This window comes from Sorghum bicolor, chromosome 10 (genome assembly GCF_000003195.3).
Source record: "Sorghum bicolor cultivar BTx623 chromosome 10, Sorghum_bicolor_NCBIv3, whole genome shotgun sequence".
In the NCBI taxonomy this organism is placed as follows: Eukaryota; Viridiplantae; Streptophyta; class Magnoliopsida; order Poales; family Poaceae; genus Sorghum; species Sorghum bicolor.
The window spans coordinates 9,146,576-9,173,005 of NC_012879.2; the positions used below are offsets into that span (position 1 = coordinate 9,146,576).

The 26,430-nt window shown below is 46.6% G+C and overlaps 2 protein-coding genes across 3 annotated transcripts; one reads left to right on the plus strand and one right to left on the minus strand.

The window, feature by feature from the left end:
• Window positions 2,012-12,267, plus strand: LOC8065709 (anthranilate O-methyltransferase 2). Of its 2 annotated transcripts, none has more exons than XM_021448855.1 (4): window positions 2,012-2,198; window positions 10,760-11,188; window positions 11,323-11,586; window positions 11,682-12,183. In XM_021448855.1, exons 1-4 carry the CDS (start codon window positions 2,118-2,120, stop codon window positions 12,051-12,053), a joined length of 1,146 nt encoding a protein of 381 aa, XP_021304530.1. In that variant the 5' UTR covers window positions 2,012-2,117; the 3' UTR covers window positions 12,054-12,183. The 2 variants fall into 2 exon arrangements, with proteins under 2 accessions (XP_021304530.1, XP_002436784.1); XM_002436739.2 differs by lacking the exon at window positions 2,012-2,198 and adding an exon at window positions 10,390-10,575 and having other exon boundaries at window positions 11,682-12,267.
• LOC110430825 lies at window positions 2,853-5,219 on the minus strand. The gene is made up of 3 exons (XM_021448854.1): window positions 3,649-5,219; window positions 3,259-3,561; window positions 2,853-3,056 (listed from the first exon to the last, which is right to left on the minus strand). Exons 1-3 carry the CDS (start codon window positions 5,202-5,204, stop codon window positions 2,954-2,956), a joined length of 1,962 nt encoding a protein of 653 aa, XP_021304529.1. The 5' UTR covers window positions 5,205-5,219; the 3' UTR covers window positions 2,853-2,953.

A 26,430-nucleotide genomic window follows, 5' to 3' on the forward strand; every position in this document is an offset into this window, starting at 1 on the left:
TGGCCCATAAACGTGGCCTCGAGAAGTACAAGAAAAATTTAATGCATTGGTGCTAATAGCAGTTGAGAGTGACATGCCGGAGACGATTGATTATGAATATCATATATATCATTGAGGATTTCATTCAAAGAATACAAAAAAATATCGTTTTTCAAGTGATGGTCATACAACAGGTATATTATAATCCTTGGTCTATACTACTGTATTTAGCAATATAAGTAATATATTGATATTTTCTTGTTTTGGCACTACCGCACTAGATATTAGGCATTCCTTATTGTTTCGATGGAAGATGGCACAATAACATCAAAGCAAATTGACATGAAACGAGAGGAGCAGCGCTTGCCGTCCATGAGCCAGCCGACATTGGAGGGGATGTACAACTTGAAGTTTGGACATAGCAGAGACGGTTAGTTCTTAGCAACCGTCCCTATTGTGCACATATTGAGACGAGTTTTTATTACATATCAGAGACGGTGAGTAACATGTCAATAATGTTGCCACATCATACACGCAAATTAGAGACGCTTGTTTCTCATCACTGATGTACATCCTGAACCGTCACTATAATTTACTTTTTCAATCGTAGTGGAGATGATGCCACGGTCAGCCAGCAGCTACCACCTGCACCATCTCTAGAAGCAGCCCACACGCTGCCAATTCACCCTGTTAACTAGGGCAAGTATGTATATTGGTGTTGTCTTATAGACGGTCTCATCTATTATCACATAATTTTAAGACAAGACCTAATAGACAACATGTATAATAATAGTTGTATTTTTAAGCTATTTCATAGTATAAGTCATAATTTCTTAATTTATGCATAGAATAAAAACAAAGTTGTGAGCTCATACAATGATACAATAACTGTCGAATAGTTCTAAATTTTAGCTCATGAGGTGCTTGTTTCGTGAAACAACAACCTCGGTCTCTATCCCCTCTCTTTTTCCTCCACATGAGCAAAAATTCTACATGGCACTGTATGAGATTGCTTACTTGTTGTAATGTACTTCCCCCTCAACCTAAGAGCAAATGGGACCACATAGACATGAAATCAAAATAACTACCTAGTTTTTTATCAAAAAATAATAAATAATAGAGAAATATAGGTACTGGTACTACATACTACATATGCTGGTACTCTCCTACCTAATTTTGTATGGTCATCCATACTGCAAAGCGTCGTACAAGTTTGGTTTTGAGATCTGGAGCTATTCACAGCTTGGGTATAATATAAATGATTTTTTTCTCGATATTTGTGTAATCCAGAGTGCTTGTAATGTATTCATGTACCTAGCTATTATCTAATATAATTCTTCTTTCATCGTAAAAAAATGTATCTTTTAGCATTTTTTTCCTTGGTATATCTTCTTGTATTTTTCCATCATTCAATTCGATTCTCCTATACATGCATGAACTATGTCTTTAATTTTCCATCCACCGTTTTTCCGTGCAATAATATACGTGGACGAAAATAAATCCCAGAGGGTCGTCGGAACGGAAGTGCTTATCTTGTTCGGCACCACTTACTTATTAGGGTGGATATACGATGGATCATGTAGATGTTGATCGCTGTGTGTGTGGCACAGACGCACACACAATAGGTGACCGGTGAACCCAATGGACAAGCCCCCAGGACCGCACGCACATCTCCATACGGAGACAGCAGCATAACTAGAGAAAGCGGCGTCGTTGCAATGACACTTCGTTCGCTTGCTTAAGGCAGCTAGCAGTGAACGCCTTATATTCTTAATTTGTAGTCGATCGGTTTCATGCCACATAGCTTCACTTCACCGACGAAGACACGCATTCCAATAACAGGGGCCACACTAGCTAATTGTGGCCACACGAATTCGAGAGATGATGGTGATAGCACATAAGTGAGCAGCTGATTCACGTGTAATATTAACACTCTGTGCCTTTTTTGGCTACGTCACTGTTACACGAGGATGTGAAACATGCATGCATGGCAAGTTTATCTATAAATTTAGCCCTTCACACATCTTTAGTTTGCAAAATTGTTGTGCTTGTATGCGCTGAGCTTTGGCTTGGGTACTTCTCGATCTACACCATATACCATAGCTGAAGGCTGAAGCCTCAACTACTCGCACGCAGCCATGCCAATGAGAATTGAGCGAGATCTCCACATGGCCACGGGGAACGGAGAAACTAGCTACACGAAAAACTCTAGGATTCAAGTAAGATTTCTCTCATTTATTTATTTTCCAGCATGCACAACTGCTTTTTCTGTTGTATATACTATACTTAGTTGGGCATCATCAGGCACTACAGGAATTCGCGGTTTTGCCGACAGCTGAAAGCTGTCGGCGAAGCTCCTTTTACAGTCGGCAAAGAGTTTGCCGACAGGATTTCCCTATTCCTGTCGGCAAACCCCTGTCGAAAAAATCCTGTCGGCAAACAGGACTTTGCCGACAGCAATTAGGGCGCTGTCGGCGTCCTTTCGCCGACAGCCACGTGGTCTGTCGGCGAAGTGAACGGCATCGCCGACAGCCAGGGCTGTTGGCAAAGCCAGGTTTGCCGACAGCCAGGGCTGTTGGCAAAGTCATGGTTTGCCGACAGCCAGGCCAAGATAGCTGTCGGCAAAGTCCAATTTTTTGCCGATAGCCAGGTAAACAGGGCTGTCGGCAAAGTCCCTACCAAGGCTGTCGGCAAACATCTGCTGTCGGCAAAAAATACACAGCTTTGCCGACAGCTATGGTCAAAGCTGTCGGCAAAGCTGGGATTTTTTTTTACTGTTTCATTGCATTCGAATCACATTTATAGCATATATATATACCACAGATCACGTTTATAATAACAATATAGCATATAAACCACATTTCATCATCGGATTCGATCTCAACATGAATCCACACATGATCATCAAATCCATCGATACATGTCCGAAATACACATAACGTCGCGTAACAAGTGCATACATGTCCAACAAGTCCTACAAGTCCAACATGAGGGCAAAAGGGTCTAACATGCGTCCTAGTCGAGAAGATGGAGGCAAAGGTACTTTGCTCGTCACCGAGTACCCCCCACAGGTCCTCCTACAAAAGGAGAGAAAAAGATTAGTATCCACTCAAAAATTCGGCAGCACCTCCCCTGCACGGGGAGGTTCCAAGACCTGCAAAAAACATGGCACGAAGGCCAACAACGACCACGGCACGAAGGCCGATAACCATAGCGGCACGAAGGCCGACAACCATCGCGGCACGAAGGCCAACAAGTAGTTAAGGGAGGCAAACGTACCTAGCTCGTGGCGCCGTCCCCAGGGGTCCCATCGCCCCACGAACCCCACCCTGCCTGTGGTGGTGCCTGAGTCCACCCTGACGGCGCGGCGTCGTAGCGCCATAGTCCTGCGCTAGGCCCCTGCTGCGTCTGCGCCCTCGGCCACGAGGAGTAGCCCTGCGACTGTGGAGGAGGAGGCCCCCACGTGAACGGCTGCGTGGGGTAGGTCGGGTACCCTGGCCAGCCTTGCTGTGTCTAAGAAGACGGTCCTCTTGTTGCGAGGTAGGAGCAGTATTGCCCCTCCAGTAAATATTAATGAATTCCCTAAAAAACAAGAGACAAGGGGTCGAATCGATAGGTAATTAAGATGATATAGTGACGGTGTATGAAACAAGCGTACTGAGAACTTACTTCTGATAAACCAGGCACTCATCAAGGTTCAACAACAAGTACATCATGAAAGTGGTCCACTCCTCATGGGTCAAGTTCTTGTTGGTAGCTGTGCTTCCTCTTCCGACATCCCCTTTGAAAAGGCTGAGGTTCGATGAGTTCTCCTCGACGTTGTAACGAGGGGTTGGATCTTGCGGTCTTTGAAGTTTTTCGGTATAGTACGCCTGTGTGAATGTCGACACCTCCTCCATAATGAATGCCTCTGCCACAAAAGCCTCAATTTTGGCTTTATTTTTACACTTCTTCCGAAGTAGCTTTAGACACCTCTCGATTGGATAGCACCAACGGTGCTGCACGGGCCCCCCCAACCGTGCCTCCCTTGGCAGGTGCAAAATCAGATGCTGCATCGATAGGAAGAAGCCGGGTGGAAATATCATCTCCAACTTGCAGAGCAACTTAGGTGCACCCTTCTCCAGTTCAAGACAAACTTCTCGAGATAACTGCTTGGCACAAAGCTGACGGAAGAAAAAGCTCAACTCTGCCAGGACGCGCCACACTGGCTCCGGGAGGTATCCTCGGGTCATCGCGGGAAGGACCCGCTGAATCCATATGTGGAAGTCGTGAGTCTTCATCCCTAACACTTTCATAGTCTCCAAGTTCACTCCTCGGGCCAGATTCGCCGCATACCCATCAGGGAACTGCAACGTGCTCATCCACTTCAGTATTTCCTTCCTAACTGGCCTTTTCAGGACGTAATCGGCCGGGCCCCTTTTCCATCTCTTGCCTGGCGCAGGGGTCTTCATCACAAGCTTTGGTCTATCACAAATAGTTTCAATGTCGAGTCTAGCCTTAACGTTGTCCTTCGACTTCTTACCAAGGTCCATGAGTGTTGCCCAGAGTGCCTCGGCGACATTCTTTTCTGTGTGCATTACATCGATGTTGTGTGGAAGAAGAAGGTCCTTGAAGTACGGTAGCCTATGCAAGCCCGATATATGAGTCCACATGTGTGTGGTACCATATCCAATAAAACCACCGTTCACTTCATCAATTTGGAGAGCCTGTAACTCGGCAAGGACAGCGGCAGGGCTCCTAGGCTCAGGAATGGGGTCGGTGACTTGAACACCTTTCGTGAAATGCTTTTTATCCCGTCTCAATTCATGGCCCTCGGGTAGGAATTGCCGATGTTTGTCGAAAGAAGAGTACTTGCCACCCTTTTTCAGCCAGGTGAACATCACATCTGTCTTGCATGTTGGGCAAGGGAACTTCCCGTGAACACACCACGCGCTGAACAAGCCATACGCCAAGAAGTCATGCAATGAATACTGGTACCACACATGCATTGTGAAGTTCCTCTTTGTAGCTCGGTCGTACGTCAGCACCCCCTCGTCCCAAGCATGTTGCAATTCATCCCACACTGGCTGCATGAACACACCCATATTGTTGCCCGGGTGTCCAGGTATTATCAGCGTCAAGAACACATTCCTGGGTTCAAACATGACGCCGGGGAGGTTCCAAAACCTGCAAAAAACAATGGCGCGAAGGCCGATAACCACAACGGCAAGAAGGCCAATAACCATAGTGGCACGAAGGCCGACATCACAATGGCACGAAGGCCAACAATTAGAAGGATTAATTACCACACCTGCTCAAATGTAACATGGATAGATAAACTTTTTTCAGAGAGCTTGTCATACTTTATTATTATTATTACAGTATAAACAGCTGCTAATTCAAACTTTATTAATAAGTATATTCTGCTACTAACAAGTTCATCAAATAAAAATCTGCCCTACAGAGCATGGATTCATTTTAACTCGATTTTCAAGCTCCTCTGAACCTGAGTTCACATACTAGTTGTGTACTAACTGTAACTAGTGCAAAGATTGCAAGTCAGATTATTAAGATTGCAAGTCAGATTATACTACTAACATATCCTCAGTGAATAAAAACCAGAGAAAAGGAAACTCTCAACCAGTGCAATCATGCAAGCACAGAACTAGTCTAGATGTTGTAGAGGAGCTTACACTCTATTCCTTTAAAATTACTAGAACTACACATTCTGAGTGACTACCTGTACAAAACATGAAATCCTCAATTTTTTACAGAATTCCATAAAGGATTGTTTGGTAATAAGTTCAGAGTGATATCTGAAACTTCACTAGAACTAACTACCTGTACAAAACATGAAATCCTCAAATTTTTACAGAATTCCATAAAGGATTGTTTGGTAATAAGTTCAGAGTGATATCTGAAACTTCAGTTCTCAAAAGTCAATAACTCCAGCGTAAGTAACAGAGCACTGATTGCTAGGAGAATGTTTTCTTTGGCACGGAGTGAACAAAGCAAGAACTTTTTGGATCACCATTTACCCCAAGTCACTGAAATCACTCCAGTCCTACCACTCGGGTGGCGACTAACTACGACTGAAATTCCAGTGGCAAGGCCCCTTGAATGAATAGTCTAAACGCAACTACAGGTTTCCAGATGCAGAGAACTGCGCAGCAACACTGTCGCACTTGCACCCCAGAGCAGAGAGATCGCACCTCGGCGGCGCGGCACACAAGTACGACGACAACCCCGAGCTATGGATCCCAAGCTCAGTCGAAATGGAAACGAACAGAGCAAGAGCGCGCACATACCTGCTGCGGGCGTTAAATGCAGGGTGGCAGACTGGGGATGCTTCTCGGCCGATGTCGTGGGGCTGGGGATGCTTCTTCTTGGCCGATGTCACCGGCCTCAAGGCAAGGAGCGGCGGAGCTCGATGTCGGGTTCCAGGCTTCCAGCGGCGCGGCTCAAGGCAAGGAGAGGTGGAGTTCCGACGGCGCGGCTCAAGGCAAGGAGCGGCGGAGCTCGACGTCGGGTTCCAGGCTTCCAGCGGCGCGACTCAAGGCAAGGAGAGGTGGAGTTCCGACGGCGCGGCTCAAGGCAAGGAGCGGCGAAGCTAGGGCGCCGCCGCCACACGGACGGGAGGCAGGAGTGGGTCGAACCCCAATAGAATCTTCTTTTTGGGCCGGTTTGCTGAACCGGTGGGCCGAACCACACCACCCCCATCTTGACAGGGGAGGAGGCGCGGGTGCTGGCAGCGCTGGCTCCTTCGTTTTAGGCGCGGGTGCGGACAAGTCTCCTTTGCCGACTGCCACTTGGCAAGGCAGTCGGCAAAGGCTCGGAATATTTTAATAACGAATATCCTTTGCCGACTGCCTGGATCTAGCGCAGTCGGCAAAGAACTTTTTTTCTCTAATTTATTTGCATGCGATTATATTGTAAATGTCTGGTTTTTGTCCATCTGATACTGTAACTGCTCCAAACTTTCTCAAATTTTTTCTATAGGGTCCACATGTGACAACATGACACCTCAAAAAGTTTAGTTATTTTTTGACTTTTTTTGCTATATTTCATTAATTAATTTCTTTAAATTGATTTTTCCACTCAATAATCTATTTTTTTTCTGGGCCCTAGGTAACACAATTAAATCTCAAATTCAAAATTTGGGGCTGTTTTGAGTTATTTAGCTATGTTTTCTTAATTCTTTTCGCTCACTACAATTTTCCCGCATTTTTTAAGTTTGAACTGCAGGTGCATGAAATAGTGAAACTTTGGCCTTGAAAAAATGATATTCATGATGGGGAGTGTGTTTTAAGGTCGTGTCCGAGAGCTCACCCAAAAGTTTCAAGTCCTTGTCCACCTAACACGACCATCCAAGATTGGTAAAAGTGTTTTTTAATTATATAAAATCCAATCGAAGTTGAAAAATCACGAAAATTAACGGGGTGTCGTGTTATAGCATGTGGAGGCTATGGAAAAATTTAAAAAAAATTGGAGCAAGTTGCGACGTTAAATGCTCAAAAGACACACAACTCCACATGTGATCACAAGTGAGATGTGTGGAGATGTCTAGGTTTTAAGCATGTTACGCCGCAACTTGCTCCAAACTTTTTCAATTTTTTTTCATAGCCTTCACATGCGATAACACGACACCCCGTCAAGTTTCGTGATTTTTCAACTTCGTTTGGATTTTATATAATTAAAAAACACATTTGCCACTCCTGGATGGTCGTGTTACGTGTACAAGGACTTGAAACTTTTGGTGAGCTTTGGTACGCGGCCTTAAAACACATTCCCCACCATGAATATCATATTTCGAAGGCCAAAGTTTCATTATTTCATGTACCTGCAATTCAAATTTGAAAAATGCGGGAAAATTCAAGTGAAGGAAAAAAATTAGCGAAATATAGGTAAATATTTCCAAAAAGGCCCAAATTCAAACATGTGATTGTAAACAATGTATCTAGGCAACAAAAAAATTTTGAAGTCACAATTCAAAAAAAAAAAAGTTTGCCGACAGCATCGAGTGGCTGTTGGCAAAGAGCGTAGTTTGCCGACAGCCAACAGTGGCTGTCGGCAAACCGTGGACTTTGCCGACAGTGGTCTTCGGCTGTCGGCAAACAGTTGGTTCGCCGACAGCCCAGATCCTGGCTGTCGGCAAACGCCTGGGCTGTCGGCGAACATCCAGATTCCTGTAGTGAGGAATATGGTCTCATCAGCACGAAATGGCATTTTTCCTTATGTTTAGAATAATTATATACTTGGTAACACTACCTACTACCTGTGATAGTAATCAGAATTGAGAGTGGGTCTAAACGAGACTCATGATATGCATGCTCGATCTTACGTTGGGTAGAGTTTGGTAGGTGTGTGTGGACACGCATGGCAACAACACACTCGTACTAGAGCACGTCACATGAGATCTAATCCTGATGCATGCGCGCATTCATGGCTCATGCATGTGTGGCAGATAAGCTTTATTATTACAAATAAAGCTATTTGTTTATCCTCAATTCAATTAATGACGAGATTTAATACTCTTTTTTTTTATTTTATAACTCGTGAAATGCCGAATAGACATAAATTCCCCCAATGTGTACTACTCCCTCCGTCCCTAAAAGCTGCAACTTCTAGAGTTGTCTAAAGTCAAACTTTTAAAACTTTGACCAAATTTATAGAAAAAAACGCTAAGATTTATAGTACCAAACTAATACCATTAGATTTATTATTCAATATATTTTCGTAACATACTCATTTTATGTTATACATATTGATGCTTTTTTCTATAAAATTGGTCAAAGTTAAACAAGTTTGACTGACACGGATTCTAGGAATTGAAGCTTTCAGGGATAGAGGGAGTATAAGATTTGTTATGCAAATAGGCACATGTTCCTTTCCATTATGAATCGCGACCATTGCTGGTAGAATAATGCTAGATGCTCGAGAGCATGTTACTATTATTTCTTTCACCTTCATATTGACCTTTTTTTCTTCTCCTTCATATGTGGATCCTGGTTGTTCAATCCTTTGAAACCAAGGTCAATCTTTGATAACGAGAAATGATCACTATGAGTCAGACTTAGGCCATCCTCAATGGGAGTTTCATGACACAGTTTTTAACACATCCATGGAAACAGTGGATAGGAGTTTTATGGGGATGAAACTCTCTCTACTCTCATGAAACTCTTATCATCTCTCTCTTCATTAATATAGCGCCACATCAGCATATTTAATGTGCATGAAACTCTAATGAAACCTCCATTGAGACTGACCTTAATAGAATTGGATCCATTCCAAATAAAGAGAATCGGGATTCTTGATCTCTTTCAATTCAAGTACCTGGTGAGGTGTTTTCGTAACAAATCCTTTATTTAACTGAATAAATAAATAAAGAAAAAATGGAGCCATTCTCTTCGTTTTGAAAAATGGATCTTCTAGTCTTCCATATGTATAATGAGACCTTTTACAATGGTTGGAATCGCTTCCAATCGCCTCCCACCTCCGCTAAAAAACTTTTTTTGATTTAATTCGTGGAAGGGTAATAACGTCATTATATAAGGTTCTCTTAAATCCCAGCCCCTATTATCGGCGGCGACAGCTCCCTGTAACACGCACTTATGGACGCCGACAAGTGGAACCCTAAGAAGATTTTAAAAAAACTTAAGAAGAAGATTTTTATCTAACTAACTATCCTAACTATTGTACTCAAATTATTATTTTTACAATTATGAATTTACCCTTTTACCCTTCATTAAAAAAAGAAATACGAAAAAAGGAATTATCACTCCTCTATTTAGGGTCCTAATCCTCGTAATTTCGGAGGCGATGTGACGTCTATGGCCCACCGACCATAGACACATCTATCGTACGTCTTCCATCGCCTTGCTCCCATCGTCTCTCATCGTTTTTCATGTTCTGGTCCACATACCATAGACACACCAATTGCTTCTCATCGCCTCTCCAACTATTGTAAAAATATTCATGTATAATACACATTCTAGATGGCCGAGCCTAAAATGCTAATAGTTTTGTTTTGAAACAAAAAGATATCCGTGGAGACCGATTCTTTCATCCTTTTCTGATATTCAAGATCAAATGGTCCGGATAGGGCCCTCAAAAGAGAAGAGAAACTAAACTAACAATTCAAATTCACCCAATCCGCCGACATCTCATTGTCTGACTGACACATATGAAGAGCTAGATACATTGGCACATGCCCTCACGTCCACGGATGCACTAATTTCTCTCTAATTATAGCCTGATGATTGATGCTATATGGAAAAAACCAATTATTTGTGGCCATGAGACGAAGTGGCACCCACATAAGTGACCAGCGCTGATTCACGTGCAATATTAGCACTGTGCGTGTTTTTAGCTACGTAACTGTTACACGACCATGTGAAACATGCATGGCAAATTTATCTATAAATTTAGCCCTTCACACAGCTTTAGTTTGCAAAATTGTTGTGCTTGTATGTGCTGAGCTTTGGCTTGGGTACTTGATACATCTCTACACCTTAGCTGAAGCCTCAACTCGCAGCCATGCCCATGAGAATCGAGCGTGATCTCCACATGGCTACAGGGAATGGAGAAACTAGCTACACAAAAAATTCTAGGATTCAAGTAATAACTCTCTCAGTTATTTATTTCCAGCGTGCACAACTGCTTCTTCTCTGTTGCATACTATATTTTCACTAGTTTCTACTTTGTCTCATGCATTAACATGAAATGGTATTTTTCTTTCGTTCTATAATCGTTATAAGATCTGAGAAAGTAATAACACATGTTTCTGTTGTATGGAAAACAGGAGAAAGCTATGTTTCACATGAAGCCGGTCCTTGAGGAGGCCACTAGAGAAGTATACACAGCTCTCCTCCCTAAAACCATGGTGGTGGCCGACTTAGGCTGCTCATCGGGGCCTAACACACTGCGCTTCGTCTCCGAGGTGATTGGCATCATAGCTCGCCATTGCAAGGAACTTGACGACCGACGACATGACCGCCCGCCGCAGCTTCAGTTCTTCCTCAATGACCTTCCCGGAAATGACTTCAACAATCTCTTCCAGCTGATCCAGCAGTTCCATAAGTCGACGGCAAGAAAGCACAAGGGTGAGGCAGAAGAGGCACTGCCTCCTTGCTATATCACCGGGTTGCCGGGTTCCTACTACACTAGGATCTTCCCTAGTGAAAGTGTTCACCTGTTCCACTCTTTGTTCTGCCTTCAGTGGCGCTCTCAGGTATGTATATGCATGCTGGCAAGACGATGCAGTTCACACACGTCTTTGTATTTCACTCCTGGACTCAGCATTATCTGGTAGTTGCTTTTTGTTTGATCCTCTCTTTTTTTGTGTGTATATATATACATATATAGGCACCGGAGCAACTGAAGGGCACCAAAAAAACATGCCTAGATATCTACATCACAAAGACTATGTCACCGTCGATGGTGAAGCTGTTTCAACAGCAGTTTCAGAAGGACTTCTCCCTCTTCCTCAAGCTACGCTACGAGGAGCTCGTGTCTGGCGGCCAAATGGTTCTAACATTTATTGGAAGGAAGCATGAGGATGTGCTCACTGGAGAGTCTAACCATCTTTACGGATTGCTTGCGCAGTCGCTGAAATCCCTAGTTGATGAGGTAAATTAAATACAAAGTACTGTACTTTTGATCACTCTACTAGCTAGTGATTTTAATTAGCTTGCGGTAAATTGGACTTTGTTTGATCTTTGCAGGGTCTTGTGGACAAGGAAAAACTTGAGTCATTCTATCTACCAATGTATTCACCATCGGTTGGTGAAGTGGAGGCGATAGTGAAGCAAGTTGGGTTGTTCAACATGAATCATGTTAAAGTATTCGAGATAAATTGGGATCCCTACGATGACTCGGAAGAAAGTGATGTTGTGCGTAACAGTATTAGGAGCGGTGAGAACGTCGCCAAGTGCCTACGAGCAGTGATGGAGCCGCTGGTTGCAAGCCAATTTGGAGAAGCCATACTCGACAAGTTATTTGAAGAGTACGCTCGCCGTGTTGCCAAACACCTTGAGAATGAGAAAACCAAGCATGCTGTGCTCGTCCTGTCCATGAAGAAAGCAATACATGTGTGAAGTGTGTTCTTTCTCACTCTCGCTAGTTATTATCGCAGGCTACTAGTAGTTCTCCAGGAAATTCCGTATGTATGCTTGTGTGTACATGTGTGTGTATTTAGTGTACTCTATGCCATGCATGGTGTTTATGTTATCTTCCCTGGCTATTGAATCTGTACGATGGTGACTCAAATATCAAGTATGTTTTTTCTTGAATCAAATATCAAGGAATTTTAAATAACGACATATGTTCCTGTGTGCCTTCGGCACCGCACACAATACACAGAACATGTCGTTGAAGCCACACGGCGACGTGTTCGTATCATTTAAAATTGTCCAAATATAGAAGACACACTGATGAGATCTCTTGAGACCCAAAACCCAATAAGTCTCGAGGAGACTTATTAGAGTATGCGACGGCTATGGGCTACCCTAGCTGGTCTAACCATTCTAGGGTGTCATAATTCGTTGAAGCAACAAACAAGGAATGACATGATAGAGCTTTGAATATGTTGATTTTGTGTGTTGTCAATCAGCTGTCATCCTTGTTATTTTGTGTGCACGACTAGGCTTATTTGAAAAACCCACCCTTGCTATTTTGTTGTTTAATTAATGCCCTGGACACCAACAATGACATCTTTTTTCCTCTCTAATGGGAGATTTTGATTGCCTCTGAGCACAAAAAAACTTGATAGTAATTTTAATATTCTCCTTACCATCCACAGACGTCTCAAGCACGATTTCATGACATGAAGTCTTCTCAATCGTATAGTCTTTTCTGGGATCTCTAATTATCACATTTTTTCCAGCAGTACATTCAGCTTGGCTAGGCCGAACCAAGATAGCAGGATTCTTCAATTTCAGAGCATTAACCGGGAATGACATTGTGTCGCCCTATATCCCTGATAAACTTAGCCAGCCTTTATTAATAACCAATTGGACTTGCATATGAAAGATATTGCAATCATTAGTAGCAAGAGAAAGTGTAATTATGTCGTTTACAATATGCACGATGCTTCAATTCATTGAGCGGCGACAAAGGCTACAACAATTTAGTATATCCATTCTTCAACATCTTATCAAAATGTGATCATCCTTGGGTATATCGAATGTAAATTTCATCTCTTGCTGATTTTTGTGAGTCGCCTTGAGGGAAGAGCAATTAATTGATTGAGTTTGGCCAAATAAATTCAGCAATAGAACAACAAGTAGTTTCATCGTCCGAGCCATCTGAATGGCAGTCATATTGGGATGATATGACTTATAAGATTCTCCAAAATTGTTTTGGTTTTCAACTGCTAAAGCTTTTTATAACAACTGATTAACAAAGAGAAAATCAAAGTGCTCTAGTTTTTCTTGGTATTAGACCACAAGCCAATAAAAAAAACCAAATTAGCAAGATCTTTTCAGAAAATAGTCAAATTAAAACAGTGGGTTTTTAACATATCTGGATCTTTTAACATAATCAAGCAAGATAGATTCGTCACACCCTTGCTTAAACTAATATCAAATTAGACAATTTAAGATTAATGGTTCCATTGTAGAAAAGTTCATAAAGCTTCCCTTCTAGTCTTCCCAATAACTAATAGAGCAAGGTTGCAATGAAGAATACCACAAAAAACAGATATGGAGAGCAAAATGCATGCCAAAGATAAAGTTTTTTGCATGGTTGCTCCTGGTTGATAGGCTAAATACAAGAGATATGTTGCAAAGAAGAAACAAGCACTTAGAAGAGGGATATTTATGTGCTCTTTGCCCAGATTTGATTCAAGAAACCTCCCTCCATCTATTTTTTGAATGTACCTCTAGTGCAGCTAGATGGTATGCAACTGGAATTCAATGGAATCTGCAAATAAATGTTACTCAAATGCTCATGCAATAGAGAAAGAATTTTGTGGGGCCAAACTTCATGGATCTATTCATGATTGCTGCTTGGTGTATTTGGAAGGAAAGAAATGACTATACTTTCAATCAGAAACCACCTTCACTCCAAAACTAGAAGCAACTCTTCAAAAGTGAAGTTAAACTTCATCATTATAGACTGCCTATTGACAAGTGAGTTTTAGTCATGAATTGGATCAGCCATTTGTAATCTGTTTTTCCGGCTTAGACTTCTCCTTGTTTGTACTTATCTCTTTTCATAGGAGAGTCTTAGGTAAGTTTAGGTAAGGTGGTATTCTCTTCCTTTCTCTGGTTAGCGCACTGCTAACTTTTGTAATTTGTTTTCCTGTTCTTTAATATATTTCACTGGGGAGCTTTGCTCCATAGTTTTCTTCAAAAAAAAAACAGTATCAGTAAGACATAACAAAAAATTAAGAATTCTCATATGTTCCATGATATAGCTTCACCTAGTTGAGCAAGAACTATGATAATATGCTCCTTCATATTTTTATTATCTTCACCACTGACTTTATAAAAGTTGGGTCCTTTTCAACCATTAGGAGCTTTCGTGTATTCCAGATATGAGGGATATGGTCTGGTATAAATCATATGTCATTAAAATATACACCCATACTTGTTCCAAATCTCTCTGCAAAGTTTCCCCAAATTAGTTTAAAGATTCTTGCCATAAGGCTCAAATTGATCATTTGTGAACTATTCACATATGCATTAGCTTGCTAAATCTTTATGATGTTTTAGGAGGATTTGCACACTATATTAGGAGCTAGATGCATGTGATTGGTGTGGTATAAATTGATGGTTACATAAAGGCAACCATTGGTTTAGTAGTATCAACCCCCCCCTAAATTGGCCATATCAGTTTCAGATGTCAAATAGGTCACTCTAGGTTGGTTGGCCGATGCATAGCTCACTTGTTCCTTGAAAAAGCTAAACAACATCCCAATTGAGGTTGCCTAGCAACAAAGTTGTCCTGCTAACATATGTGTTGTGGGTTTGTAACCACAACTAGAGATTAGTGGTTGATGTGTGGGACTTTGGTGGTTAACACTCAATGACGTGAGAGGTTTTATCCTGGTTTGGGTTTCAATGCCCTAGGTCCAACAAGAGAGTTCTTCATGTTAGAGTGCTCAGGTGGGTTCTTACAATGAGAGAGAGTATGTATGAGAGCATTGGGCTAGTTATGATCCTTGCCTCTCTTATCTTTAGAGGGCAAGAAAAGTACGAGAAGTGGGTTTTATAGCTTCCTTGGTTGCCAAGGGAGTGCTCTCCATCATAGTTTTCATGGCGTTGGGGTGTCCCTGCTCTAGGCATGGTCATAGCCAACATGTAGAAACCATTGTGGCATCTTTTGTAGATGGCAGGGGCAAGTTGGTATTCTACCATTCCACCCGTCTGTTTGTATCTATTATACACCAAGGGGGATGAGGAACAGGAGAGGCTAACACATGGACCTGATGCGCTCATCTCCTATATGAGGGGAGAGCTAGAGTGTGTCCCTTGTCGTGTTCTATCATGCTGAAAGGTCCTTGTTTGGTTTTGGTAATTGAGTGACAACTTAGGTTGGCTAATAGTGTTTATGTGAGATACACAGGAGATTAGTCCACAGGTGATTATATGATGATGGAGGAGCTCATTGCATATGAGACATGACATGGAGTCATGTGACCAAGGTGGAGAAGATCAAGATGAGGCTTGGCTCGATGGACCGGTTACAAGAGTGAAGGGCAAGTCAGAGGCTTTGAAGCGAGGGACCGCGTGTGACGGTGAAGCTTGAGCAAGACTTGGCACCGATGTACCGAGGCAACGGTGAAGAGCAAGTGAGATCAAGATCGATGAACCAATACGGTCACGTGATGTATGAAGTGGATCATATCATTTGGTGATTGGTTGGTGCATGTGTTGCATCAACATTAGAGGAGATGAAATGGAAAGCGCAAGGCAAAGGTATAACCTAGGGCATTTCCATTTCACCGGTCATAGGTGTGTAGAGAAGTTTATGACCGGATTTAGGATAGATGGCCGTACTATCAAGAGGGGCAAACTTGTTTGCATATCAGTCATCTAGTGCCACTTGAGCGATCTAACTTTGCATACGTGTTAGGATCGAGTGGCGTGGCAAGTTGAGAGGCTAACTCCTTCGGGAAAATATTTGTGAAAATGCTAACACACTTGCACATGGTGGTGTACACTTGGTGGTGTTGGCACATTTGCAAAGGAGAAGGTGTTGGAGTTGATTTTGTTCAACTTGGAGAAGAGAGAGAAGTCTTTCGGTGTTCTCCGGACATTAGGATGGCTTTTAGATTAGAATACTGCTTTGATCCATTTTGATTTGGATTGAGTATTCATATAGATTGGATAGCACTCTAAGTAAGCTTTTCAAAATGTCTAAGATCATCGAATTCGGAGTTCGGAGCTAGAAGTTAGCAACCTAACAAGTTGAACTGCACGCACAGGCGCTGTGAGTCCGGTGCGCACAGGACGAGTGCGGTGTGCACAGGACACTGAGAGTCCGGTGCTACTGCAAGTTTGCGTTGCTCTCTGCGTACGGGTCTGGTGCGCTCAGGACGAGTCCGGTGTCACAGGACGCTGAGAGTCCGGTGCTGCTGCTGTCGACGAAAGCTGGTCGGCAGTCTACCTTGGGGTATACCCATGGTAGTAGTTTACCGGTAGACGGTGCGCGAGCTACAAACTCGATGGTGACGCAAGACACAGACAAGGTTTTTATCTAGGTTCGGCCGCCGTGTGGGTGTAATACCTACGTCATGCGCTTGATTGTATTGTCTTGAGAGAATAATGTGTCCTAGGGGGGTCCCTTGCCCCTCCTTTTATAGTCTGGAGGGCAGGGTTACAGATCTGGAAATTAATCCTAGTCGGTTACAATTGCCATAGATAGTTCGATATCAATTCCTATTCTAACCGACTAGAATCCTGCTTGATCTCCACGTCTTGTTTCCTTGCGTAAAACTCCAAGCGGTCGGATCAAGTCTCGAACTTGTCTCGTAATGGGCCAAGCCTCCTGGCCCAAGTCTAGCCGTAAGGGTATAGGGGTTTATACCCCCACAGCTAGTCCCCGAGCACCATGTATTGTGAAGTAACACGCCGTCTTGAGCTTCTTCGACCAGTGAAACTTGACGTCTTCAATAAGCAGGAAAGTCGCCTAAACAATTGCAATGGTATTTTGACCAACTCAAAAGATAGTTGCCCAACATTGGCGTCGAAGAAGCCGGTTGTTCGAAGAATGCATGGTGCTCTTAAGAAAAAATATTTCTTTTCTTGGTGAAGTGTGCCCACTGTACTTTTCCAAAAAGTATGCTCTAGCAAAAAAGCAAGCAAGTTCACCGCAAGGTGAAGTGTGCCCACTGTACTTTTCCAAAAAGTATGCTCTAGCAAAAAAGCAAGCAAGTTCACCGCAAGGTGAAGTGTGCCCACTCAGTCCCCGAGCCTGGTAGTAGGTGTCGTAGGCACGTGGTGCTAGGGTCAGAAGAAAAGTCCTCAGAGAAATTCTGAAATTGAGATGCATCGCCAGATGCATCGTACCGATGTAGTCCCCGAGCTTGCTGGAAGGCGAAGTATGAGCCTTGTAGCAAGGTCTAAAAAAAATTAGAATTATCCAGTCCCCGAGCATCTCATGCTCGTTTACCATCGGATTGACTTATCAACCAATCCCCAAGCAGATAACGCTTTGGTGTTTGGTACAGTCCCTAGTTCTTCCAAACTAGCAGACTGGTCGACCAGTCCCCGAGCATACAATGCTCGGTGGTCGGTGCAGTCCCCAGATCTCCAAACTGGCAGACTGGTCGACCAGTCCCCGAGCATACAGTGCTCGGTGGTCGGTACAGTCTCCAGATCTCCAAACTGGCAGACTGGTCGACCAGTCCCCGAGCATACAGTGCTCGGTGGTCGGTACAGTCCCTAGATCTCCAAACTGGCAGTTTGGTCGACCAGTTCCCGAGCATACAGTGCTCGGTGGTCGGTACAGTCCCCAAGAACGTTGATCCTCCACCAATTTTTGTCTGTTATTTTGAAAAAAGCATCTTATCACATAAATGAGTGATGTGACGAGGCCTCCTGACGCATTGTCAGATGGTTGCGTGAAAAGGTGCGCCTGGTAACTGTGCCGCCGCTCTTTGCGCGGTTCAAGAAAAGGAAACCATCAATTATACAAAAAGGCCGCCGTATTAACTGCCGGTAATTGTTGAAAACCGAAACGCCGCGTCCGCCGTTGGGCCCGCCCACTTCCCAAGAATGCGGGAAGTGGGAGGGGTGGAGATGTTGCTTATAAAAGCTTGGCATTGCCCTCATATTGCTTACCTGCCATTGCCTCCAAGCTTTCCATTCTTGCCTTCTGCAATCACCATCAGCCCTCCCAACTCGCAGTCATCCCCGCAGCGTCAATGGCGAAGAGCGACTCCAAGAAGAGGGCCGAGCTGATGGCTAAGGAGCGGAAGAAGTCCCGTAGCAGCGTGAGGTCCCTCAACGACCTCGTTGGCATGGGGCTACTGCACAACCAAGAGCTCGGCGGCTGGAGGGCGCAGAGGGGGAGAGCTACCCCGACCCCCGTGCCGGTGAGATCGTGGTTTTCGAAGATTTTTTCAAGAGGGGTTTTGGGGTTCCTGTCCATCCTTTTCTCCAGGGGCTTCTTCTTTACTATGAGATTGGGATCTACAATCTGCACCCGAACTCGATTCTTCTTATTTCCACTTTCATCCATCTGTGCGAGGCCTATATTGGGATAGAGCCGCACTTCGATCTTTTCCCCTACCTTTTCTGTTTGAGGAAGAAGGGAGCGGTTGGAGGCTCCAAGATTGCAGGTGGAGTATACCTCAATCTTCGTGATGGGATGAAGAACCGGTATCTCAGCTGCCCGTGGAACACTTCTCTCACCGAATGGTACAAGAAGTGGTTCTACATCAGGGGAGAGCTGGGCAGCTCCACGTTCTGCGACGTGGGGTACATTCTCGAGAAGAGGGTCAGTTGGACAGATCGCCCAGAGTTCGCCGGTCAGGTAGAAGACCTGATGAAGCTGATCGACCGGTCGCGTTTAGACGGGCTAGGATTGGTCTGCAACTTCATCTGTCGTCGGGTGATACCATGCCAGAAGAGGGTACATTCGACGTACGAGTATGCGGGTAGCCAGGACCCGACCAGAATGAGTCCTAAAGTTCTGGAGAAGGCAGAAGTGCAATAGCTATTGAACGAGCTGTTCAACTTTGCAGACAACAGCTTCGTTCGAAGCGGTGATCGGGTGCAGGCCTTCAAGCTGGGGCGACCAGCTCCTAAGGTAATGTTACTGACTGATGTTACCTCCTTAGTTCTTGTTCTTCCAGTTGTTGACTTGTCTTTGATTGTGTTGCAGATTGGAGACGTTGACCGGTGTGCGGTGTACATATCGCTGGCACCTGGCATGGAGAATCCTGCGGGGGTAGACCCGCCGGAAGACGACGCTGCTCGGTGTGCTCGATACACCAGCAGCGAAGAGGAGCAGAACGATCCCACCCCGACCACCGAAGACAGAGTGGCGGGGAAAAGGCCACTGGCAGCAGACCCCTCCCCTGCAGAAGCGCTGTCGGCAGAGAGCAGCCAGGCACCGAAGCGCCGTCAGCTCGTCCAGATCACCGACGACGACGAGGAGGAGGAGGAGGCCGCGCCTTCTTTGGTCCGGAGGCCACGCAGTCGTCCGGATGTTGCGCCGGCCACCACTGGTCGGGTGGCCAGCGACCCGCCTGCACCGCACGCCGGGCCGACGCGCGTCGTAGAGACGGGGGCGCAGGCACCGACCGGCAGGACCAGGAGGAGGTTCACCGCGACACACAGGCGCTCTGACTTGTAAGTTTTCAATCTTACTTTCGTATTGCGATATTCTGCGTTTTGTTGATGTGTCTGACATTGTTTAAATGTCGTCTTGTTGTTTAGCGCGGCATCGGACGTCGACCCTGACCACGTTGCTGGCCAGAGGGCAGCCGAGCCTGTAGCTGCTGTTGGGGACGCCGTGCCGCAGACCACGGAGCGGCCTGCAGCAACAACCGCTGCTACGAGCGTCGAGGAGCAACCGGCCCCGGCTAGTGCCACGGCGAGCACCCCAACGAGGAACGAGGAGGCTGCAAGGACACCTCCCCCGCGTAACGTTGTGGAGGAGGAGAGCAGAGCCCCGACTCCTCCACCGGCCAAAGAAAGGGGAGTCCCAACACCACCCCGAGCAGGGGCCTCATCGCCCGTAGGCTCCCCTGGCCTGGACCAGGGGCCAGTGATGCCTGCGACCACAGCCGGTGGCAGTGCGACGAACGAGGAGACCCGGACAGCCTCTGACGATGACGTGGAGGAGATCTAAGGTCGTCCCCGTGATGGCCGCCAGCACGTCTACGTGTGGCGCCAACGCGGGGACCACTTCATCGGATATGAGGAGCTTGCGGAGACGGAGGAGACCACGAGGGTGGAGTGCGCGGCAAAACGTCTCTTGGACGAGGTTAAGGTGTTCTTCTTTGTAGGGCACTTACGCACTGTGTTCTTGCTCGACACTTACGCGCTGTGTTCCTGGGTTCGAAATGTGTTCTTCTTTGCAGGGCGCAATGAAAACGGCGAAGTACCGGAAAATGTGCTTCGACCAAATTGAGGGCATTGTGGCCGAGAACAAGGCCCTGTCCGCGGAGGTGGCTCGGCTTCGGTCTGAAGCTGGGGAGAAGGCGGCCGAGATGAGTGCTCAGGAAGGGCGCCTTCTTGACCTCAATCGGCGGTTGGCCGACCAGGATCGGCAGAGGAGAGGTCAGTCGCGTGTCCGAGCAGCTATACGTAGCCGTGTAGTCAGTTTTGTTAACCAGGGATTGTTCCTGCAGAATTGGAGGAGGAGGTTGCGCGCTTCCGGCAGGAGAAGGAGCAGCTCGGCCAGGAGCTTGCCGAGGCGCTGGAGACCGGGCGTCGAGCTAGCGAGGAGCTGAGCCACTGGAGTCGGGAGTTGTCTAGTAATGACCTTGCTACTCCTTTTTTGTTGGATTGCTCGACGTGTCTTTTCTTATTTGTGAACTGACGGCCTGCTTGGTTTGTAGTGCTCAAGGTGAAAACCAAGAAGCATTTAGACGAGCTGATCAAGGACCGGGACTCCTGGAAGACCAACTGCATCAAGCTTTGGAAAGGAGTGGCCCCGGTTCTGGACTTGATCAGCCCCGAGCTCCCTGAAGACCAGCCTCGCGCGCCGAGACTGACGCCAGTCGAGAAGGCGAAGCGGGCGTGGGACTGGCTCCAGCAGTTCATGAAGGACGCCGGGGAATTCGCCGATGCGCATGTCCTCAGCATGGTGCGCGCCCACTATCCTCTGGTCGACCTGTCCAGGCTGGAGAGAGGGTACCCCAAGGAGGTTGGTCCGCAGGAGGCAGACGACCTTCATGCTGGCCTGCTTGACTTGTCGTCAACAGTGATCGGCGACATCAACCTTTGCGGGACGGCCACTCCCCCCGACCAGCCGGGATCAGACAGGTCGGCCAGGGAGTTGTCGGGAGCGTCCATTGCCAGAGATGGGCGGTCGACGCCTGCGGTCTCGACCAGCCAGGCGCCGGTGGCCCCGACCCCTTCGTCTGAGCAGCAAGGCCGAGCGGGTGATCAGCCCGAGCAGTAGGCCTGTAGGATAGTCTGTAGAAGTAGACTAGGAACCACCCAACGGGGTGTTTATTGTAAACTCTGTATGTAAAGTTTGTAATGAAGTTTGATTTTGTCATGACCATGATTTTGAGCGCTGTAATGTTATCTGAGTGATGTATCACTGTGTTTGATTGATAGTCGTTAAGAATCTTCGCCGCAGAGGAAGATTGTTGTGCTCGTCGAAAGCTCTGCGTGTAAACAATGTATAGCGAAAAAGAAAAACTTTTATTATTGCTAATTATAATAAACTTACAAGCAAAAGGTACTGGAACTTATGGATAGAAACGGCGCAGTTTGTCTATGTGCCAAGAATTAGGCACGCGTGTTCCATCTGGATACGCCAGTCTGTAGGATGTAGGGCGTGTGACTTCGACGACCATAAAGGGACCTTCCCAAGGTGTGGATAACTTGTGCGTTCCTTCCTGTCTTGTTTTCCACTTGAGTACCAGATCACCGACCATGAAGGAACAGTCTTTGATGTTCCTGTTGTGGTATCGCCTGATGGCTTCGAGATACTTTGCTGTTCGGAAACATGAGGTTAGACGCCTTTCCTCCATGCAGTTGATTTCAAGCTCCCTGGCGATGTCGGCTGTTGACTGGTCGAAGTGTTCGACTCTTGGAGATCCGAAGGTTACATCAGATGGGAGCACTGCCTCGGAGCCATAAACCATGAAGTAGGGTGACACGCCTATATTGCGACTAGCCTGTGTCCGGAGACCCCAGACCACAGCCGGTAACTCTTTCATCCATCGTCCAGGTGCTCTGTCGTTCTCGGTGTACAACCTTTTCTTTAGGGCATCAATGATCATTCCGTTCGCGCGCTCGACTTGGCCGTTTGCTCGTGGATGAGCTACTGACACGTACTTTATGACTATGCCCCTGTCATCGCAGAAGTCCCAGAACGTAGTGCCAGTGAACTGAGTGCCCAAGTCAGTGATTATACTATTGGGGATCCCGAATCTGTGTATGATTTGATTAAGGAACTCCACAGCCTTCTCGGAGGTTGCTTTTACCAGTGGCATGTATTCGATCCACTTCGAGAATTTGTCGATTAGCACGAAGACGAACTTGAAGTTGCCGGGAGCCGGCTTAAATGGTCCGATCATATCGAGGCCCCAGCAGGCGAAAGGCCAGGACGAGGGGATAGTTTGAATCTCGTGAGCGGGTACGTGGGTCCTCTTAGCAAAGAACTAGCATCCTTCACAATGTTGGACCAGTTTCTCGGCGTCGGCGACCGCAGTTGGCCTGTAAAAGCCTGCACGGAAGGCCTTCCCGACCAGTGTTCTTGAGGCCGCGTGGTTGCCGCAGGATCCGGCGTGTATGTCGTCCAAGAGCTTGATGCCGTCATCTTGGGATATGCATTTGAGCAGCACTTCAGAACTTGCGTTCTTTCGCATAAGTTTGCCATCCACCAGTATGTAATTATTGGATCGTCGAATGAGGCGCTCGTTCTCCGTTTTATCCTGAAAGCCCAACCTGTCCGATATATACATGATGAAAGGGGTGCGCCAGTCACGGCCTGTGGTTGTCGGGGTAGCATCGTCTATGAGCATTGCCTCATTAGGTTGCTTTTCGACTAGGTCTGTGCCCACACTTGGCTCATGGATGTCCTGAACGAAAACACCTCGCGGGATCTGGGCCCGAGATGACCCTAACTTTGACAGCGCATCCGCTGCCTGGTTCTTATCTCGGACCACGTGGATGTACTCTATGCCATAGAAGTTGGATTCCCATTTGCGGATTTCTTTGCAGTAGAGGTCCATCTTCTCGTGGGTTGCGTCCCATTCCTTGTTGAGCAGGTTGATAACTAAAGCGGAGTCGCCGTGGACGTAGAGGCGTTTGACTCCCAGTTCGACGGCTAGTCGTATGCCGTGTAGGCATGCTTCGTACTCAGCGACGTTGTTTGACGCCGGAAAGAGGATTCTAAGGACGTAACGTAGTTTGTCCTTGTTAGGCGACACGAAAAGTATCCCAGCGCCGGCGCCGTTGATGTTCAAGGACCCGTCGAAGAACATTGACCAGTGGTCGGAGATGTCAGAAACGGGGGGCTCGTTGAGGTCCGTCCACTCTGCGATGAAATCGACCAGGGCCTGAGACTTGACGGTGGTGCGGCTCTGGAAATCCAGGGAGAATGGGCATAATTCCATTGCCCATTTTACAATTCTGCCGTTGGCATCTTTGTTGCGCAGAATGTCCCCCAGAGGGAAGCTGGTGGTTACCAAGACCCGATGGCCGTCGAAGTAGTGCTTTAGCTTCCTCGACGTTATGAGAATGGCGTATATGAGCTTCTGTATCTGTGGGTATCTGGCCTTGGACTCATTTAAGACTTCGCTTATAAAATAAACGGGTCTCTGGACCTTGTAGATGTGGCCTGGCTCGTCTCGCTCGACCACTATTGTCGTGGAGACAACCCTGTCGGTTGCTGCAATGTAAAGGAGTAGGTCTTCATTGGGCTGAGGTGCTGCGAGAACAGGCGGTGAGGTGAGGAAAGTCTTGACCTGGGTGAACACAGCGTCAGCTTTCTCTGTCCAGGAGAATTTTTCCGACGCCTTCAAGAGTTTGAAGAAAGGGAGGCCTTTTTCTCCTAGTCTTGAGATGAAGCGGCTGAGAGCGGCCATACATCTGGTGAGCTTCTAAATATCCTTGACATTCTTAGGTGGTCGCATGTCGAACACTGCTTTAACTTTTGAAGGATTTGGTCGTACGCCGTCGCGGCTGACGACGCTGCCGAGTAGTAGACCAGAAGGGACCCCAAAGATGCACTTTTTGGGGTTAAGCTTCCACTTGTATTTGTTTAGTGCCTTAAAGGTTCGGTCTAAGTTGTCGATTAGAGTGCTTGCATCCCTTGTTTTGCCGACGACGTCGTCTACATAAGCCTCGACGAGGTCATCACGAATCTCGTCGTGGAGGCATTGCTGGATGGCCCATTGATAGGTGGCTCCGGCGTTTTTGAGTCCAAAGGACATGGTCGTGTAGCAATATGCGCCGAAAGGAGTAATGAAAGACGTTTTGATCTGATCATCTTCCTTTAGCGAGATCTGGTGATAACCAGAGTAGCAGTCTAGAAAAGAGAGGAGTTCACATCCGGCCGTTGAGTCGACCACCTCGTCGATGCGAGGGAGACCGAAAGGATCTTTAGGACAGTGTTTATTGAGATCAGTGTAATCAACGCACATTCTCCATTCATTATTCTTTTTGCGTACAAGAACCGGATTGGCTAGCCAATCGGGATGATACACTTCTTTTATAAATCTGGCTACTAGAAGCCGTGTTATTTCTGTCCTAATAGCCTCCTTTTTGTCACGAGCCAACCATCGCAGCTTTTGCTTGATGGGTCTTGCGGTCTTTGAGACGTTTAAGGAGTGCTCGATCAGGTTTCATGGGACGTCGGGCATGTCTGCGGGTTTCCATGCGAAAACGCTCACGTTGTCCCTTAGAAACCTGACGAGCGTGTCTTCCTATTTAGGGTCCAGATTGGCCCCGATGAGGGCCGTCTTCTCGGAGCTGCCGTCGACCAGCTGTACTTCCTTGTATTCCTTGGATTTTGAATTCTTCCTAGCGGTCTCCTGCTCGGGTAGTCGGAGCTGGTCAGGAGGGAGCTGTGCAGCTTGGGCTGCTGTTTCTGCCATGCGAATTGAAAGATCAATTGCTTCGGTGATCTTGAAGCTTTCCTCCTCGCAAGTGTATGCGGTGTACACGTTGCCCCTGACAGTTAGGACGCCCTTCTCTGTAGGCATTTTGAGGACCAGGTATGAGTAATGTGGGACTGTCATGAACTTTGTCAGCGATGGTCGGCCTAGTATAGCATGATAGGTTCCATCAAAGTCGGCGACCACAAAGTTGACGAACTTTGTTCGAAAGTGGTCGGATGTTCCGAACTGGACAGGCAGCGTTATCTGTCCGAGGGGTACTGAACTTTGACCTGGTAGGACTCCCCAGAATTGAGCGTCGTAGGGTTTTAGCTGTGCCGGGGATATCTTGAGGGCGGGCAAGCTGTTGCGAAAGAGGATGTCGATGGAACTTCCTCCGTCGACGAGCACGCGCTCGAATCTAATGCTGTTGATGCAAGGATCCAAGATTAGAGGGAAATGCCCTGGCTCCGGGATGGCGGCCCACTGATCCTTCCTGCTGAAGGAGATTTCCCTGTGCGACCAGGGAGGAAATTTCGAAACGGCGATCAGGCCATCCGTGCTGTCTATGTTGAGACAGACTCTCTTTAAGAGCTTTCTTTCTTGCTTAGACTCGATGGAGACCTTGCCTCCGAAGATGGAGTGGACCACGTCGGTGGGCCTGACATACTGGTGTCGTGGGTCCCTATCCTGGTCCTCGTCCTCGTCTTCGTGATCGCGCCCGTCCTGTTTCCCATTTTTCTTGGCGGGGTCGTCTTGAGCAGCCCGCCGCGTGTAGATGCTTTTTAGGACGCGACATTCCTCCATCGTGTGGTTGGATTTTGGATGCAGTTGGCATGGTCCCTTCAGTGTCTTGTTGTAGTCTTCCTGGTAGTCTCGCCGCCCGTTGGGACGCTTGACCGTATTCACCTCGTGGTCGTGGTCACGGGGGCGCTTGCCTCTGAAGTCATCACGATTGTCACGCCGCCTATCCCAACCTTCTCTGTGGTTGCGGTTGTCGGGGCGATGATGGTTCCTGTTGTCGAAACGACCACGACTGTCGTCTCGCCGAGGAAGCTGGTCGGGACCTCTTGCGTCGTCTCGGATGAGCTTTTCTGCATCGTCGACGTCGGCATAATTTTTTGCCGTGGCAAGGAGTTCGGCCATCGTCATTGGCCTTTTGCGTAGTAGCTTGTTCCTCAGTGCTTCGTGAAAGCATAGCCCCTTAATGAAGGCAGATATGGCCTCGTCGTGGGAAA

Coding starts and splice junctions, on each gene's coding strand:
- LOC8065709 (XM_021448855.1), top strand. CDS start 2,118: ATGCCAATGAGAATTGAGCGAGATCTCCACATGGCCACGGGGAACGGA. Junction 11,189..11,322: donor GCCTTCAGTGGCGCTCTCAG/GTATGTATATGC, acceptor ATACATATATAG/GCACCGGAGCAACTGAAGGG. Junction 11,587..11,681: donor TGAAATCCCTAGTTGATGAG/GTAAATTAAATA, acceptor TGATCTTTGCAG/GGTCTTGTGGACAAGGAAAA.
- LOC110430825 (XM_021448854.1), bottom strand. CDS start 5,204: ATGGTTATTGGCCTTCTTGCCGTTGTGGTTATCGGCCTTCGCGCCATT. Junction 3,562..3,648: donor GAGTGCCTGGTTTATCAGAA/GTAAGTTCTCAG, acceptor CTTGTTTTTTAG/GGAATTCATTAATATTTACT. Junction 3,057..3,258: donor GGGACGGCGCCACGAGCTAG/GTACGTTTGCCT, acceptor CTCCTTTTGTAG/GAGGACCTGTGGGGGGTACT.